Source organism: Arvicola amphibius, chromosome 2, assembly GCF_903992535.2.
Source record: "Arvicola amphibius chromosome 2, mArvAmp1.2, whole genome shotgun sequence".
Taxonomy (NCBI): Eukaryota; Metazoa; Chordata; class Mammalia; order Rodentia; family Cricetidae; genus Arvicola; species Arvicola amphibius.
Window position 1 is genome coordinate 1,893,706 of NC_052048.2, and position 14,317 is coordinate 1,908,022.

At 44.5% G+C, this 14,317-nt stretch overlaps 1 protein-coding gene across 1 annotated transcript in view; it reads left to right on the forward strand.

Annotated features, from left to right (window-relative positions):
• The window catches only part of Tmtc1 (transmembrane O-mannosyltransferase targeting cadherins 1), a 197,793-nt gene that overhangs the window by 18,455 nt on the left and 165,021 nt on the right, over positions 1-14,317 (forward strand). The window contains exons 3-5 of the mRNA XM_038318662.1: positions 7,437-7,510; positions 11,303-11,479; positions 12,916-13,122. Coding sequence (XP_038174590.1) covers positions 7,437-7,510; positions 11,303-11,479; positions 12,916-13,122 — 458 coding nt within the window. The remainder of the gene's footprint in view (positions 1-7,436; positions 7,511-11,302; positions 11,480-12,915; positions 13,123-14,317) is intronic.

Genomic DNA, 14,317 nt, shown 5'->3' on the forward strand with positions numbered 1-14,317 from the left:
GCGGAATTTTGTTTTGTTTTGATGCATCGATATGATTGTGTGTCTATATGCCGATGTGGCTTGCTTTTATTTATAAGCGAGGTAGTTAACAGATAGCTAATGAGTGTAGGTGGGCTTGTACGTGCCAATAAATGTCAGGGATGGGATGCAGGGTTCCTTCCCCAGTTTATACACAAGCTCATAGGAAGCCAGAGAGTAGACATACAGATCAATATAAGAGAAACAGGAGAGAAAAGTTAATTCACATTTGAGCATGCAGGGGCACATTGACTAATCTTATCTTTCAGCAAGCACTTGAATGCATGCCTATGGGGGATAGTGGGGTAGTGTCCTGCAGGGCAGGGGGGTAAAAAGGTTCAGACTACCTCATGTAAGCCCTGCAGAGTCCTGGGCAGGTTTCCCAATGTTGTATTTCTTTGAAAACATATGCTTTCCTGAATTCTGAATCATGGAAAAGTATGGAAAATTATTGTGATTGTCCCATGAAAGTTTAAATTTGGTCATCATAGAGATCTTTGGTTTGCAGAAGTGAAAGCAAGAGCAGGCACCAAGAAGAGCTTGAAGTTTAGAGCCGACATTTCTAGACTCAGAACAGGAGGGCTCGGGAGAAAATTGGCTCTGATCTAATCAGTCCGGCTGGCTCCTGGCTTTTGTCACGTGTCCTGTCTGATGCTAATGGAGCTTGTTCTCTCAGATAAAATAAATATTTGTAACTCTGCAGAATCTACTTGGTACCAACCCCATCGACAGCATTCCTAAAATAGCGCATTATAACCTGAAGGCAAATGGCATTCTAATGGGCATTTCCCACCTGAGATTTTGTTATCCTGGCTAGCAGGTCCACAGGTCGGTGACAGCTCCAACACCCTAACCTAAAAATACCGAATTTCAAATTCTCCACAGCCTGACACTTTTTGAATGTTGACAAGCAGGAAATTCCTTGCCTAACCTTGTGTGACAGGTCACGGCTGAAATATGGCAAAGCTGAAAGTATTGTACAAGTTCACCCTCAGACTGTGTGTATGGAAAGTACGAAGAAATATAGGTGTATTTCATGTTTAATCTTAGGTACCATCCCCAAGACATCACATAGCTTGAACATGAAGATATTTTAAAATAAAAAAAATAATAAAAATATCCAAACTCCAGGACATTTCTGGTACCAAGCATTTGGGGTATGGGAGACTCGTCGGTTTTAAAAATGTTCTATTCACCCATATTCACTAGCACTTTCCAGGGCATTAACAGTGTGTTAACTTAGCAGCCCTAGAGATGAAGGCCTTGTGGCTGAGGAACGTGCTTATATTTTACCCACCATAGCTGTCCAGCTGCCTTTTTTATACCCAAACACCAGCAGGTTCAGCTGCCATGGCCACGGCATCACCACCGTCCCCTTCCATCTCTGCTGCTTGTCATTCTCGGCTCACGCTCTGTCACTTCTGCCCCCCCCTTCCAGAATCACCACAGGGTCTCCCACCCTCCAGGAGGAAGGCATGTTAGTTCCTTTCCTGACCCTGCCTGGTCTTAAACGCCTGAAATCTTTGTCTCGTCTTTAGCTCTTGGATTACAGAGCTGGTCCTTCTGTGATACTTCCCAGGTCCTGTTGCCAGAATGAATCCTTTTTCATTTTTGGCAACAATTGCTCCTTGTGATATACATAGTCTTGTGTCTGAATGTAAAGAAAGAAAGGAAAGGAAAGGACATGCGTGGGGGAGGAGAAAGATTACTGTAGCTGTGTGGGAGAGTACAGTCAGAGACAGGGGTATCTGGGAGAGTCCAGAGTAGACGCGTCCAGGCTGAGCTGTGCCCTGTGTGTGTGGCGTGGAGGGGGAGTGGAAGAGAGAAGGGAGAGAGGGGAACGGGTGTAGCCGATAGGAGACCAAAGGTACAAGAAGTGAATGGTAACCAAAATGTCTGCAATATATAGGGAAGGACCTCTGGGGGAAGGACAGCCCACTCCCTGGGCTGCAGAAGACTTCAGGGAGAGGGCAGGGTATACACAGTCATATGTTTTAGCTGGGAGAACCTGGCAGCCAGGTCTGCTTGGATATGTTAACTAGGCACCTCAGTCCTTTGTTCCAGGCTTGAAACTTAGCAGTGTCCTATTTAATACTTTCTCCTGACTCTAGAAGATGTTAAAGTCCTGGAGGCAGGCAATGCCCCTCTGTTTGGCTTATGGTACCTATTGACTGAGGTTTCTGTCCTGCCCGGTTCCCACAATCGTTAAATCCCAAAGAAATCACACAGAGGTCTACATTAACTATAAACTGATTGGCCCATTAGCTCAGGCTTCTTATTAACTCTTACAACTTATATTAGCCCATTATTCTTGTCTATGTTAGCCACATGGCTCAGTACCTTTTTCAGTGAGGTAGTCACATCTTGCTTCTTCTGTGGCTGGGTCAGGACTGCAGAGGAATGGGCTTCCTTCTTCCCAGAATTCTCCTGTTCTCATTGACCCTCCTCTGCTTCCTGTCTGGTTGTCCCACCTATACTTCCTGCCTGGCTACTGACCAATCAGCATTTATTTAAAACATAATAGACAGAATACAGAATTGTCCCACACCAATGGAGCCAAGCATTTGATAGGAATGCTTACTCTGTTTTAGACGTCAGACACTTTCCCCAAGACCTCAGCTCAGCAGGGGTACAGAGCAAGCATTTAATGTGTGCACTGTGGTTTGGTCTCACAAGGAGCCTGTGAGCACCCTCTATGAATCTCTGCTAATGGGATTCTACATTATGATGTTATTGTTGAGGTGAGGGCTTGCTAGGTAGCCCAGGCTGGTCTTGAACTTGTGACCTTCCTGCCTGAGCCTTCCAGTGCCGGGATGACAGGCATGAGTTTTCATACCCAGCAAGTATATTCTTTATGTCTTGGTGCATTCAGCTGGCATAGTCTTCTACTCCTTCCAGATTAGCTCAGAGTGAGGATCAGGGCTTCAAGACAGTTTGCAGGAACCAGGTTTTATGTTTGCATAGCTCGTGACTGCTGTACTTCACTTTGCTATACTCGGAATCAACTTGCAAGCCTTGCTGTTGGCCACATCATTTGTTCTGGGATGAGCATCCCTCTGGGCTTTGCCCCAGGGCTTCACGGCAGGCCAGGTGGACTGTCTTCTCAACCTTCTCTTGAATTCATGCTGAGTTAAATGTTCTAAGTCACCGGCAGCCACTGAGCCCATCTGAGCCTCAACTGTGATTTGCACAGTCATTGCTTCGCCTGAATCTGAGCTGGAGTCTTTGTGCACACTGTCACTGCCTGCCTCACCAGAGTCATGCCGCTTCTCGGGTGATGCTCTTAGGCTCCTTATAGATTAACCAATTAATGAACACTGCATGTGGTCCAAGCAGCCACGTCGGGCACAGCTTTCAGCTCTGTGCTGCCCTTGAGGTTCTTGGACTGCATTCAGGTTTCTCATAGGATGGATTTGAAGTTTTCCCAGCATGTGACCTGCTGTGAATCCATATGTACACACATAGATTTTAGATTTTTAACTGGTAGGCATACTAAGCTACCCAATAAAGCTAGAGAAAGATACTGTGTAGGATAGTTTCTATAGCCACACGCAGGAAGTGCTGTTTCACTGTCCCCCAAACTTACGATACAGAACCTCCACATGTCACCTCACCGGCAGCAGCCGCCAGGTGTTGTTAGCATCCAAGACAGCAAACTGGGGCCTCAGTTGGGTTTCAGAAGTTGGGGGCTCTTCCGCACCAATGCCACGGCCTCTCGTGTGACTGTACGGTGTTGTGTGATATTCTGTTTGTGTTCTGACAAATAAAGCTTGCCTGCAGATCAGAGGGAGGAGCTAGCTGGGCAGTGTTGACAGAGACCTTGAATCTCAGTACTCAGGGCTCACTCCTTCAGTCCCAGCACTTGGGGGGTGCAGACAGGACCTCAGCCTTTTGAACTCGGGGAGGACACAGGAGACAACCGGCAGCTGCTCCTGGTTCTCTGATCTTCTGGGTTTTACCCCGACATCGGGCTCCTGGCTTTTATTGTTAAGATTATTTAGGTAACGGTTCAGTACGGAGTGCTCATCATGGTATGTTAGTGGTTCAAGTCTCTGAACGTCATTTTCTCTTCGTGTTGGCTGATTCTGCCATGCACATGGACCTGAGGCCTTCTCTGACATGGTGACGATGTCTCCTGTGCCTGAGGGATCAGCCTTCCTTATCTCCAGTGTAGATGACTCCCGGCCCAGCTCTTCTGGGGATGCTGTACTGGTTGGTTGAGTCATCTGAGAAGAGGGAACCTCTGTTAGCAAAATGCCCCATAAGTTTGGCCCGAAGGCCAGTTGTTTTCCTGATAGCTGGTTGATGCAGAAGGGCCCAGAGCACTGGGTGCTGTGCTATCCTTGGGCAGATGGTTGTGGGTGGTAGAAGAAACAGATATGTGTGAGAACAAGTCACGGAGAGCAGGTCAGAGAGCAGCGTGTCCCTGTGGCCTGTGTTTCGGTTCCTGCCTCCAGGTTCTTCCTTGAGTTCCGCTGTGAGATGAGGTAAACCCTTTCTTTCTCAGGTTGTGGTCATGGTCCTTTGTCACAGCGATAGAAAGCAAACTAGAAACACTTTAAAAGCTGTCTTCCTGTTTCTCCTTTACAGTTTTATATCTGTGTGTGTGTGTGTGAGAGAGAGAGACAGAGACAGAGAGAGACAGAGACAGAGAGAGAGAGACAGAGAGAGAGACAGAGAGAGAGAGACTTAGGGTTTGTAAAGCATCCCTCGTCGCCCCCACGTGCCCATTCTCAGACAGCACATCTGAAGAGAACTTCAAGTTTAGTGCTCACTCTGGTTCTGTGTTCTTCATCAAGGCTCGCTGATTTTTAACTTTTGCTTGTTTTGTGCTGTCGTTCCTCTCTTCCTCCCTCTATATAAAAATATTGTTTGTTTTCTGAAGCAGTTAGAGAGGGCTGCATAATTCATGCTCCTTCACACATCAATAATTCAGTTGTGTATTTCCTAGCATGGGGAGAATTATTCATGGTTTTGGTTTCATCTCTTTTAGTCCTGAGCACTATCTTTCTATCATATAATATATAAGTTTTCAGTATGATTTGGAGTTTATATTAAGATATATAATATAAAATGTTTTTAATATATTTGAGTGCAACTTATAAATGTTATAAAATATATACTGTATAATACACAATACAAATACTTCTTAGAGGCATAGTATATTAAAATGCCTTGAAAATAAAAATAATACATTATATTCAAATAGATAATATATTTTAAATGTATAAATTTAATATCATTATCAGTATATAATGTACATATATATGTAATACACTAGACCTATAAGGTTATGATTTTATACTATTCTAAGTTATAAGTAGTAACATAATTAGGATAATGATAAATAAAATACAATGTAATACAGATGTAATAAGATCCTAATTCAGATTGATATGCTATAATTTAAAGTCTTTATTTGTTTAATAATATATTTACATCCTCCTTCTTATAGATTGTGTCTCACCTGGAATTTTTCTGATTGATTGTTCTCATGCATGTGATTAGGTCTATATCCTTGGCTAGAATAGGCCTGCATGGTGTCTTTTTCTTATCTTTGAAGATAATTTTCATTTTGATTTCCTGGTGGACGTGGGGTTCTGTGTTAATACAGCCTCACAATATCGTCATCCTTTTATTCTTCTGAAAATTAAGTTGGTGAGGAAACGTCATGTAGATACCTTGCATCTCAAATAGCATACATATCCTAGAGTTAACGCCTGTTAGTCTCTTGTTTATGTTCATTTTAGTGGTCCTGAGGATTGAACCCAGGGCCTTGGGCTTGCTGGACGAACAATTTACTGCAGAGTTACCTGCCCAGCTCGATGGCTGTTTCTGGCTTCTTGCTCTTTACTCTTCTAGAAGCCAGTGGTTATTTTCCAGCCTGACTGTTCCAGCCACACACGCCGACTGGCTTTTTAGCAGGGCAGAGTCTCCCTCGTTCATTTATTTGTTGTGTGTGTTTATAGACTGTAAGCCTCATCACCCACCTGTCATCCGTGTGGACTGTGCACTTCTGTGTCTTCAGTGGTTTGTAATATATGATGCTCCTTGTCTTAATCAAGTTTTTTTTCCAGTTTTTTTTTTTTTTTTTTGGTTTTTCGAGACAGGGTTTCTCTGTAGCTTTGGAGCCTGTCCTGGAACTAGCTCTTGTAGACCAGACTGGTCTCAAACTCACAGAGATCCGCCTGCCTCTGCCTCCCGAGTGCTGGGATTAAAGGCTTTTTTTTTTTTTTAGTTTTATTCAGTAGGAACCCCTTTCTGTAGTGATGAGCTGTGGGCAGGCCTGCTTTTCATCCCACCTGGCTCCCGCATAGCTAGCTTATGCCCCGAAATAACAACACACAAACTGTATTCTTTTAAATACTGCCTGGCCCATTAATTCCAGCCTCTTATTGTCTAATTCTCACATCTTGATTAACCCAATTTTAGTAATCTGTGTAGCACCACGAAGGGTGGCTTACCAGGAAGATTCTAGCCTGCATCCATCTCAGAAAGGAGAGTCATGGCGACTGCTTGAAGCATCTGACTAACTTCCCTTCTTCCCAGCATTCTGTTCTGTCTACTCCACCCACCTATGTTCTAACCTATCAGGCCAAGCAGTTTCTTTATTAATTAACCAATGAAATCATCAGATAGATAGAAGACACACCAACATCACCTTTTTTTGGATTTTTTTTTCTTTTTGACTAACATTTTTTGAGTGCTTTTGTACTCCGACATGAGACGAGGATCCTTGAGCCTCAGTCCTAGGATCAGACTCTTTTCCAGGGAGCCGGAGTTTGTCTGAGGTGGGGCAGTGCATTGTGGGGCATTAACAGACCTATGAAACCACATAGTCATGCGTCTGTGCACACACATGCACACGCATGCACACACACGAACATATATTCTCTTGCAGTCAGGAGCCCCCCTCGTTAAAAGCATTGATTTCCCTGCGTTTGGTTCCCCTCCACTCTGTGGTCCATCACTGCCCCACTGTCCGTGATGAGTACAGACATGAGCCTGACACTCACGTGTGATGATGGCGTTCACTGAGACTCACACCCAGGGCATTGTGCAGTCTAGCCAAGCACTCTACCCCTGAGCTATGCCCACAACCCTCAAAGTGTGTTTTAATAAGTCAAAAGCTGAACAAACTTTGATGCTGAGCACTGATCCTCTGTGAAAGAGAACCTAGGAAGCAGGTTAAGTATGGAAATTCAGTCCCTTTGTTTCCCCTTCTCTCCTTCTGCAATTGTACCGTAGAGCATACATTGTCATGAGAGGTGGTCAGGGGTTTAGTCCATAGGTTGCCACCTATAAATAATATGCTTTCTGCTGTGCTGTTCCCATGTTCAGAATCAAATGCATTTCCACAAGATACCATGACAATAATGTTCCAAGTTTTACATTTTTCGTTGTGTTATACTTTCTAGGTGGCTGGCATTGTGGGCAGAGCCGATGTGTTAGCATGTCTGCTGTTCCTGCTGGCCTTTCTTTCTTACCATAGGTGAGTGGGATTAAGCAAACTCTTCTGTGGTTTGGTCACATATTGCCACATATACATTAAAGCCCTGCTTGACCAGAGAGAGGCTGTGGACTATAACATGCTCGGTGGGTGTCAGGGAGAGAAACCTTCTTTTTACCGAGTGCAGACCTGTTATCTTCCAATCCTACTTTTGAAGCATTTAATATCCCCTGTGTGTGTATGTGTGTATGTGCATGTGTGCATGTGTGTGTGTGCATCCATGTATGTAGTGCTTATACGTGCATGTCCACGTTCACATGGAGACAAGAGGCCAACGTTGGATGTTTTCCTCAATTGTTCTCCACATTATCTTTAGAGGCAGGGTCTCTCACAAAACCTAATGGGAATCTGCCTTTCTCCACTGCCCAGTGCTGTGAATACAACAGACTTCTGTCTACGTCTTGTTTGTTTAATGTATGCTGAGGATCGAACTCAGAAGTCTGTTTGTGCAGCAGGCACTTTCCCACGGAGCCATCTCCCACCCCTTGCATCAGCTTTAAAAGACCACAGTCCCCACGCCAGGAGACCACCGTCCCACGCCGGGAATCCAAGCTCTGGATTCTTTGGCTTGTTGATCCTGGCTGAGAGTGAAACTTTAGCTGCAAACAGAAATAGCTGGAGAGTCGTGTTTGCTCTGTTCTGTTTGCCTTTGATTTGTTTAATTGATCCTCATTTTGTTCCTGTTTGGCCCTTTTTCTGTTATTCTTACAGCAGCCACTCACAGCCACACAACAAGGTTGGCCAGGAAGCATTGTTTCTTAACTAGTTTTGCGCTTTAGAATCCTTTGGTCAACGTATAGGAAACCTCTTTCTATTGCATTGCGCCATTATCCCCAAAGCGAAGGCATTTTTAACTGACTTGTGACATCCATATTCAGAGAAGAATGAGTTAATAAAATGTGAATTGGGACAGAGTGCTCAAGATGTTTCCCTAAAGATGCCAGATCAACTATACCACCTGACTTCATAGAGCAATGCTGGCTGGGAATTTGTAAACTTGGCCTTTGGATCAATTTGATGACCTGTAACTTACAAAGCCCAGTGATTCACTTTTAAGAATACTATTATAAACCAGCAGTATTGAATTAGCAACAATTTTCCTTCTTCCTCTTGTAGAAGAGTTACTTTTGCATACCTGTGGTCCAAATATCAGAGAGAACAGCCTAAAGGCAGAATTATTTATTTTGGCTCAAAGTTTTAGTCATAGTTGTTTGGCCCCATGTATCCAGACAGAATGCAAGAGCTTGCAGAAGTGAATACTTAACCTCATGGCAGACAGGATATAGAACAAAGGCAATAACAGGTCCAGAGCGCAGTATAGTCACCCTCAGGACACGGTCTCAATGCCCATTTCCTTTAGTCACCCCAAGGACATGATCTCAATGCCCACTTCCTGTAGTCACCCCCTAGGACATGCTCTCAATGCCCACTTCCTGTGGTCACCCCTAGGACACGGTCTCAATGCCCACTTCCTGTGGTCACCCCTAGGACACGGTCTCAATGCCCACTTCCTGTGGTCACCCCTAGAAAACGGTCTCGATGCCCACTTCCTGTGGTCACCCTAGGACACGTTCTCAATGCCCACTTCCTGTAGTTACCCCAAGGACATGGTCTCAATGCCCACTTCCTCCAAGCAAGCCCCGCCTTCCTAGTCCTTCCATCTTCCAGTACTCTGTTCAGACTTTGAATCCTTTAATGTCTATAGCACTCATTGGGCCAGAGCTCTTGTGAGGTCAGTCAAGTGCCACCGGCATCTAGTAGATAGAGAGTAAAATTGCCCCTGGACAGATGCCTGCAGTACGTAAGACAGACCCCACAACAAAGAATAATCTGCCAGGGAGATACCAGTATGGCAGAGGAAGCCAGGTTAGTCCAGTGGAGGCCTGGGGTCTGGAGTGAGGTGCGGAGGTGCTGCTGAAGAGGGTGGAGCCAGACCAGTACAGTATTGATTTCCAGACCCCATCTTTGACACTCCCTACTGCATTCCTAACCATGCAAACACTGCTATGAAATCTTAGGTCAGATTTAATAGTTTTTTTTTCCCCCTCTGGCATTGGGCCAGAGTCAATCTATTGATTTAACTTAAAATTTTCTGCTTGGTTGATGTGTTTAAGAACCCGATGAGCCTTGCAGTGTGCCCTCTGCAGTGTGGGTGTTAGCCAGATCATCACAGGTGATTGTGTGTGCCCTGCTCACCTTTGGAAATTTAAGTTCCAGATCAAGCCATGGAAAAATGCATATTTACCATCAATTTTGCATTAATTTTATCTAATTGTTCCAAGATGCAATACATAGGCGAAGCTGTCACAATATAGACAAGAGTGTGGGCCTGCATTTCAGAGGAAAGGGAACTGGTGGCTATGAGCCTATGCTTGAGGAAATAGCGATGTTTCCTAGAGCTAGTTCTATTTATAATTTGGAAAATAACACTGAAAATACCTTGAAAAGTCCTATATAAAATTGCGATAAAAAAATAAAGATAACCAGGGTTGGGAGATGGTTCAGTAGTTAAGAGCATAGCCTTCCCAATACCCATATTGGGTGGCACATAACTGCCTGTAACTCCTGCTTCAGGGGATCTGATGGCCTCTTGTGACCTCCGCAGACAACTACATTCACATGTGTGCATAACCACACACTCACACATAGACATACACACACACACAATTGATCTTAAAAATTACTTCATATATGTACACTGAAAATAAATGCAAATAATTAGAGTAGTCAAAAAAATGAAAAATGTTTAACACCTATTGTTCTACCATAGAGAGAAATTCTACTGACTTATGGCTCTCCTGTCTTGTGCATATACGTGTGTAAAAACACTTTGATCTAACCATGGTGATGAACACTTGACATCTGTCACTTATTCATTCCTTGCTGTAAACAAAAGTTTCTGTCCTGCTCGGTCCCATAGCTCTTCAGTCCCAAAGAAGCACACAGAGGCTTATATTAATTATAAACTGTTTGACCTATTGCTCAGGCTTATTATTAAGTAGCTCTTACAGCTTAAATTCACCCATAATTCTTACCTCTGTTTAGCCATGTGGCTTGGTACCTTTTCTCAGTGAGGCATTCTCATCTTGCTTCCTCTGCATCTGGCTGGTGACTGCATCTCTGCCTTTCCTCTTCCCAGAACTCTCCTAGTCTGTTCACCCCTCCTATACTTCCTGCCTGGCTACTGGTCAGTCAGAGTTTTATTAAACCAATATGAGTGACAAATATTTACAATGTTCAAGAACATTGTCCCACAGCACCTTGCTACCATATTAATTCTCCCATTTCTGCTTTGGTATCCTGTTTGCTAACTGCACATTTGTGGTTTGTACCAGGGAATTTGACTTCTCAGTCAATGCGTACTTGTTAGGAGTATGTATTATTTGCTTGAAACATACTCACTTAAACATCTTACTATCTATTAAATATATCCGTGTGTGTGTGTGTGTGTGTGTGTGTGTGTGTGTGTGTGTGTCCATGCACATTTGTGTGTGTTCCTAAGGAAGCCCAAAGGCATAGGATCTCCTGGAACTATAGTTACTGGGGTTCTGAGCTGATGACATGGGTTCTGGGAACTAAACTCCCTTTGACAGAGCTCTTAGCCATTGAGACATCTCTCCAGCCCACCATCTTAACAGTTCTGAATAGTTGCATGGTGAATGCTCTTGGAGAACTCTCTGCCCCCTGCCTTGTTCTGCACTAGATACATGGCTGACAGGTACTGTCCCGTGGTATTCCATGTGTTGATAAGGAAATGCCTGACTTGCTTTGCAGGAGTCTGGATCAGGGCTGTGCAGAGCAGAGCTTCCCCCCGACGGCTTCTCCCTTCTTCCTGCTGCTCAGTTTGTTCCTGGGGACCTGTGCCATGCTGGTGAAGGAGACCGGCGTGACCGTGTTTGGAGTATGCTTGGTTTACGACCTCTTCTCCCCATCCCACAAGCAGGATAAGTTGTAAGTTATTTCCAACCTTCGTCGGTCATCTTGGCTCCTTTTCTTGTTGTGATGAACCTGACTAACGTAGCTTGAAGGGGGAAGGGCTTTTTTCTGGCTCGTGGCTTCTAAGACAGTCACATCTGGAGTGGGAAGAAGCTGTATGAACTGCCAGTCTGCCCTCCTGGTTTGTTTTGGTTGTGTCCTGTTGAGGAAATCCTGATTCACAAAGAAAATCATATTATGATCTGATAAGTGTTAGCAGCTTGATGGCTGTTACCCATGAGCGAGCTCCCTGAACGTGAAGCCTGTTTGCTTGCTCGAGTTGTGTGGCCTGAAGAGCTTTAGGAGGTTGGTGGAGCCAACCACTCACAGGCCGTGTAACGTCCCAGTTGAAGGGAAGGCTTGCTGAGTACCCACTTTCCTCCTCAACTGTAAAGGTCCATTTCTTTTGTGTGAGGATAGTAATGCTAAGTGTGACTGGGGGTATCAGAAGTTCACGCCCGCAGAAGTTTCCTCTCTAATCAAACCCGTAGTTCCTTACCGTTTTACATGTAGTCATGAAGAAAACAGACGGCAAATGTTGGTGAGGTTGTGGAGACAAGAGAGTACTTAACACACTGCTGGTGTGAATGCAGACTAACCTAGCCACTGTGGAAAACAGAATAGCGGTTACGCCAAAAGGCAAAGCAAAGCAAACAAACATAAACGAAGATAGAACTATCATATAACCCCGCTATAGCATTTCTGGATATTTACCAGAGAGACTCCCAAGTCAACATACCACAGAGACACGCATATGGATCTCTACTACAGCACTGGTTACAACAGCTGGGTATGGAATCAGCCTAGATATCTATCAACAGAGAGGACTCTGTAAAGTTAATGTAGAATTTATATACAGTGGAATTCAGCCTTGGGGAAGAAAGAAATCATGTCATATCATTGTAGGAAATGGGTTTATCTGGAGGTCATCATACATGGTGAATTAAGTCAGAAAGACAATTATGTATTTTCCTCTCATTTGTGGGTTCTATAGTTGTGTGTGTGTGTGTGTGTGTGTGTGTGTGTGTGTGTGGTATGCATGCATATAAGATTCACTTGGAACTGTCTTGGGAATGAAGGGGAGTAAATTGAGAGGGAAGTGAGAGTCAGAGGGTATGGGGGAGTGTGGTAAAAAGCATCGTATACTTAACATGCAAACATCCTCACAAAACCTAGCAACATGCACAGTGAATATGTGCCGGTAAAAATAAAACTGAGAAAGAAAAACTGATAGTGCAATTATGCTTTTGAAAGTAGGCAGCTGCAAACAGCAGACACGGGAGACTCAGAGATTTGAAAACATACCCTTTTAGGCATCTCAGCTAGGGAAGCAAGGGGTGGCTGCTGCTTTGTTACAAGCCTTGCCGCCGTTTTGTCTGACTTGATCTTTCCTCAATTCTGTGAACTATTAGGAGCAATGGGGTGATCTGTCAGCACAGCCCACAGCAGCCAGGGAACTCCCAGCACTCCTCTCAGCATGCCCACCCCCACCGTGAGAGCAGAAAGCAGCGCTTCCCACACAAGGATGCTTGGGGAAGCTGCCATTCACCGTTGCCACCAAAGCCCAAGAGCAGCAGCGGGTTCCCTGTGTCCCCAGGAGCAGTGTGGTCCCTGATGAGGTAAGTACACATTTCTTGTGTTGTGCATTGCCCGGTGGGTGCTGCAGCCCACAGTGTCTACAGATATGAAGGTCTGAGTGAGCTCTTTGGGACAGCCTCTGTCCCCCAAGGTCTTGGCTATGGGTTGGGTACTTCCATGGTGGTCTGGGAAGTTAGTCTGGAGTGACTTTGAACATCTTGAAGATGGAAGCTTGCTCTGTTTTTTGGCAGTTGACTCCAAGTTCTTAATGCAGTCTTCGACTAATAGTTATTTAAATATTTGTAAGATTAAAAAAAAATAAGTGGGCCATAAGAGTGGATTGGAATCAACAATCAACCATAAGGAAAGAAGATTTCACTAGAACCAGCAATGACATAATGGGTAGAAAAGATGTTAAACGGAAGAATATGTTAGGCTTTTGTTTGCATTTTTATTTAAAGTTTCGTGTGTGGAGTGCAGGCCCATATGTGCGCAGATGAACTGTACAGAGGGGAGGATGAAAGATACTAGAGCAGGAAGCCGAAGATGAAAGCCGGTGCTGGTGGCATGCTCACATCTTCTGTCTATTAACTGGCTCTCTGAAGAGGGCACCTGATTTATGTCTGCTCATTTCCATATAAATGTCCCCACCACCGCAGATGCCAGGCTGTGGTGTGACGTCACTGGCTGTGGGGTAATGGGTGCCTGCCACTCTACATTTTCCGCCAGACAGATGACATAGATACTTAGTATCTCAAGAGCCAGCATCACCATGAAGTCCAACTAGGAAGTGCCCAGAGTTAATACGTAACATTTCTTTTGATACAGTTTGTTTACTGATGTAGATGTGTCTTACACTTCTCTAACTGTATCTTTAATGATGGCTGACTTAAAAACTGGCTTGCAAGATTCCTAAGCAAATCAGTCAACTTCATTCCAATCCACAGTTAGCTCCTGAACACCAATAAAGCAGGTTCACCATGAAGCTAAAACAAACTTGCTATCTGCCGTCTACCTGCTGTTTACCCGGTAGGGGAAAGTCTTGCACATCTGACTGTGACTTCATGTCTACTGCAGCGTCTGTGAGCGTCAATGACTGAAAAATGCTGGGATTCTTAAAGGGTCACAAACCTTGCCCACGTTCAAAGTTAGCCTGTGTTGGAGGCCGGGCTGGAACTGGGCTGGGTCACTTAGACCTGTTCTCTGCCACTTGTCAGGCTTTGAGTGTGAGATCCT